Raw genomic sequence first — 1,339 nt, forward strand, 5'->3', positions numbered from 1 at the left:
CCCGTAACCATGACGCATTCTACGGGGGTCAGGGGGGGGAGGGGGGGGGGTTAAGAAAGATGGGGGGACGGATAGAAAAATCAACAAATATTCCCGTTGAAATGATCCCTGTTCAACCCTTTCTGAACCAGCCAATAAGGTTGCTGTTTTCTACCCACCTGTTCTGACAGACTGGTGCAGGAGCCAGTGAAATCCTCCATGTCAGGACTTGGCCCCGCCCTCGCGGTCGTCCAGTGACCAGGTCTGTGGGCATCTTTCCCTTCAGGCAGGTGATGTAGCGATGGCAGAAGTTATCACACAGGTCGTGCACCTGGGACACAGGAGAGCTTTAACACAACTAACACAACAAGAGAGAGAGAGGGGGGGGGGGAGAGAGAGGGGGGGGGGGAGAGAGAGAGAGGGGGGGGGGAGAGAGAGAGGGGGGGGGAGAGAGAGAGAGGGGGGGGGAGGAGAGAGGGGAGAGAGGGAGAGAGACAGAGAGAGAGGAGAGAGAGAGAGAGAGAGAGAGAGAAGAGAGAGAGGAGGGAGAGAGAGAGAGAGAGAGAGAGAGAGAGAGAGAGAGAGAGAGAGAGAGAGAGAGAGAGAGAGAGAGAGAGAGAGAGAGAGAGAGGAGAGAGAGAGGGGGGGGGGGGGGGAGAACGTTTCCACACCTTCTCCAGTTCCCAGCAGGTGGAATCGGAGAACCCTGGATGGCCCTGGATCATCTAGGAGAGGAATCAGAGAGAGGCAGCAGAACGTCAGTACAGCACTGTGTTTTTGAGTATGTGTGTTTGGTGTGTGAGAGTGTGTGAGAGAGAATGTGTGTGTGAGAGTATGTGTGTGATTGTATGCATGTGCATGTGTGTGTGAAAGACTGTGTGTGTGTGTATGTGTGTGCATGAGACTCATGCACACACATTAATCATCATGTGTTTAGCTGCATCCTCTCTTACCAAGTTATCCAGTCAGGGTTTGTGGAAAATATGGGCTTTTCTGAGCGAATCTGGAACACGAGACAATCAAATAAAGTTTTTACAATTCAATCACACTACATAAACAATGACCAAGCTAAATCCTTTCCCCTGTGATTGGCTCCTCAGGCTGTCACTCACCTGTTTGGCGAAGACTGCGATGTCATCGTTGAAGGAGTCGAGGAGCAGACGTCACTGTGATTTGGTCATGCCGGCGAGGTGGGGGCTGAGGAGAGGGCGGAGATGTCGCTGTGATTGGTCATTCGGGGAGGTGGGAGTGGGACAGACCCGGACACGTCGCGAGGGGAACAGGTGTGGCCAACTCACACTTCTCAAACACCCAGCGCCAGCAGGGGAAACAGAGGGGTGGCTGGACACACACACACACA

At 53.5% G+C, this 1,339-nt stretch overlaps 1 protein-coding gene across 1 annotated transcript in view; it reads right to left on the bottom strand.

Annotated features, from left to right (window-relative positions):
• The window catches only part of meis3 (myeloid ecotropic viral integration site 3), a 6,614-nt gene that overhangs the window by 3,165 nt on the left and 2,110 nt on the right, over window positions 1-1,339 (bottom strand). Inside the window, 10 exon segments of the mRNA XM_067245699.1 lie at window positions 1-19; window positions 159-203; window positions 205-234; window positions 236-326; window positions 668-685; window positions 918-982; window positions 1,092-1,134; window positions 1,188-1,264; window positions 1,267-1,290; window positions 1,292-1,320. The exon segment at window positions 1-19 is cut by the window's left edge and continues 32 nt beyond it. Of these exon segments, the coding sequence (XP_067101800.1) occupies window positions 1-19; window positions 159-203; window positions 205-234; window positions 236-326; window positions 668-685; window positions 918-982; window positions 1,092-1,134; window positions 1,188-1,264; window positions 1,267-1,290; window positions 1,292-1,320 (441 nt within the window).

Source organism: Osmerus mordax, chromosome 11, assembly GCF_038355195.1.
Source record: "Osmerus mordax isolate fOsmMor3 chromosome 11, fOsmMor3.pri, whole genome shotgun sequence".
NCBI lineage: Eukaryota > Metazoa > Chordata > Actinopteri > Osmeriformes > Osmeridae > Osmerus > Osmerus mordax.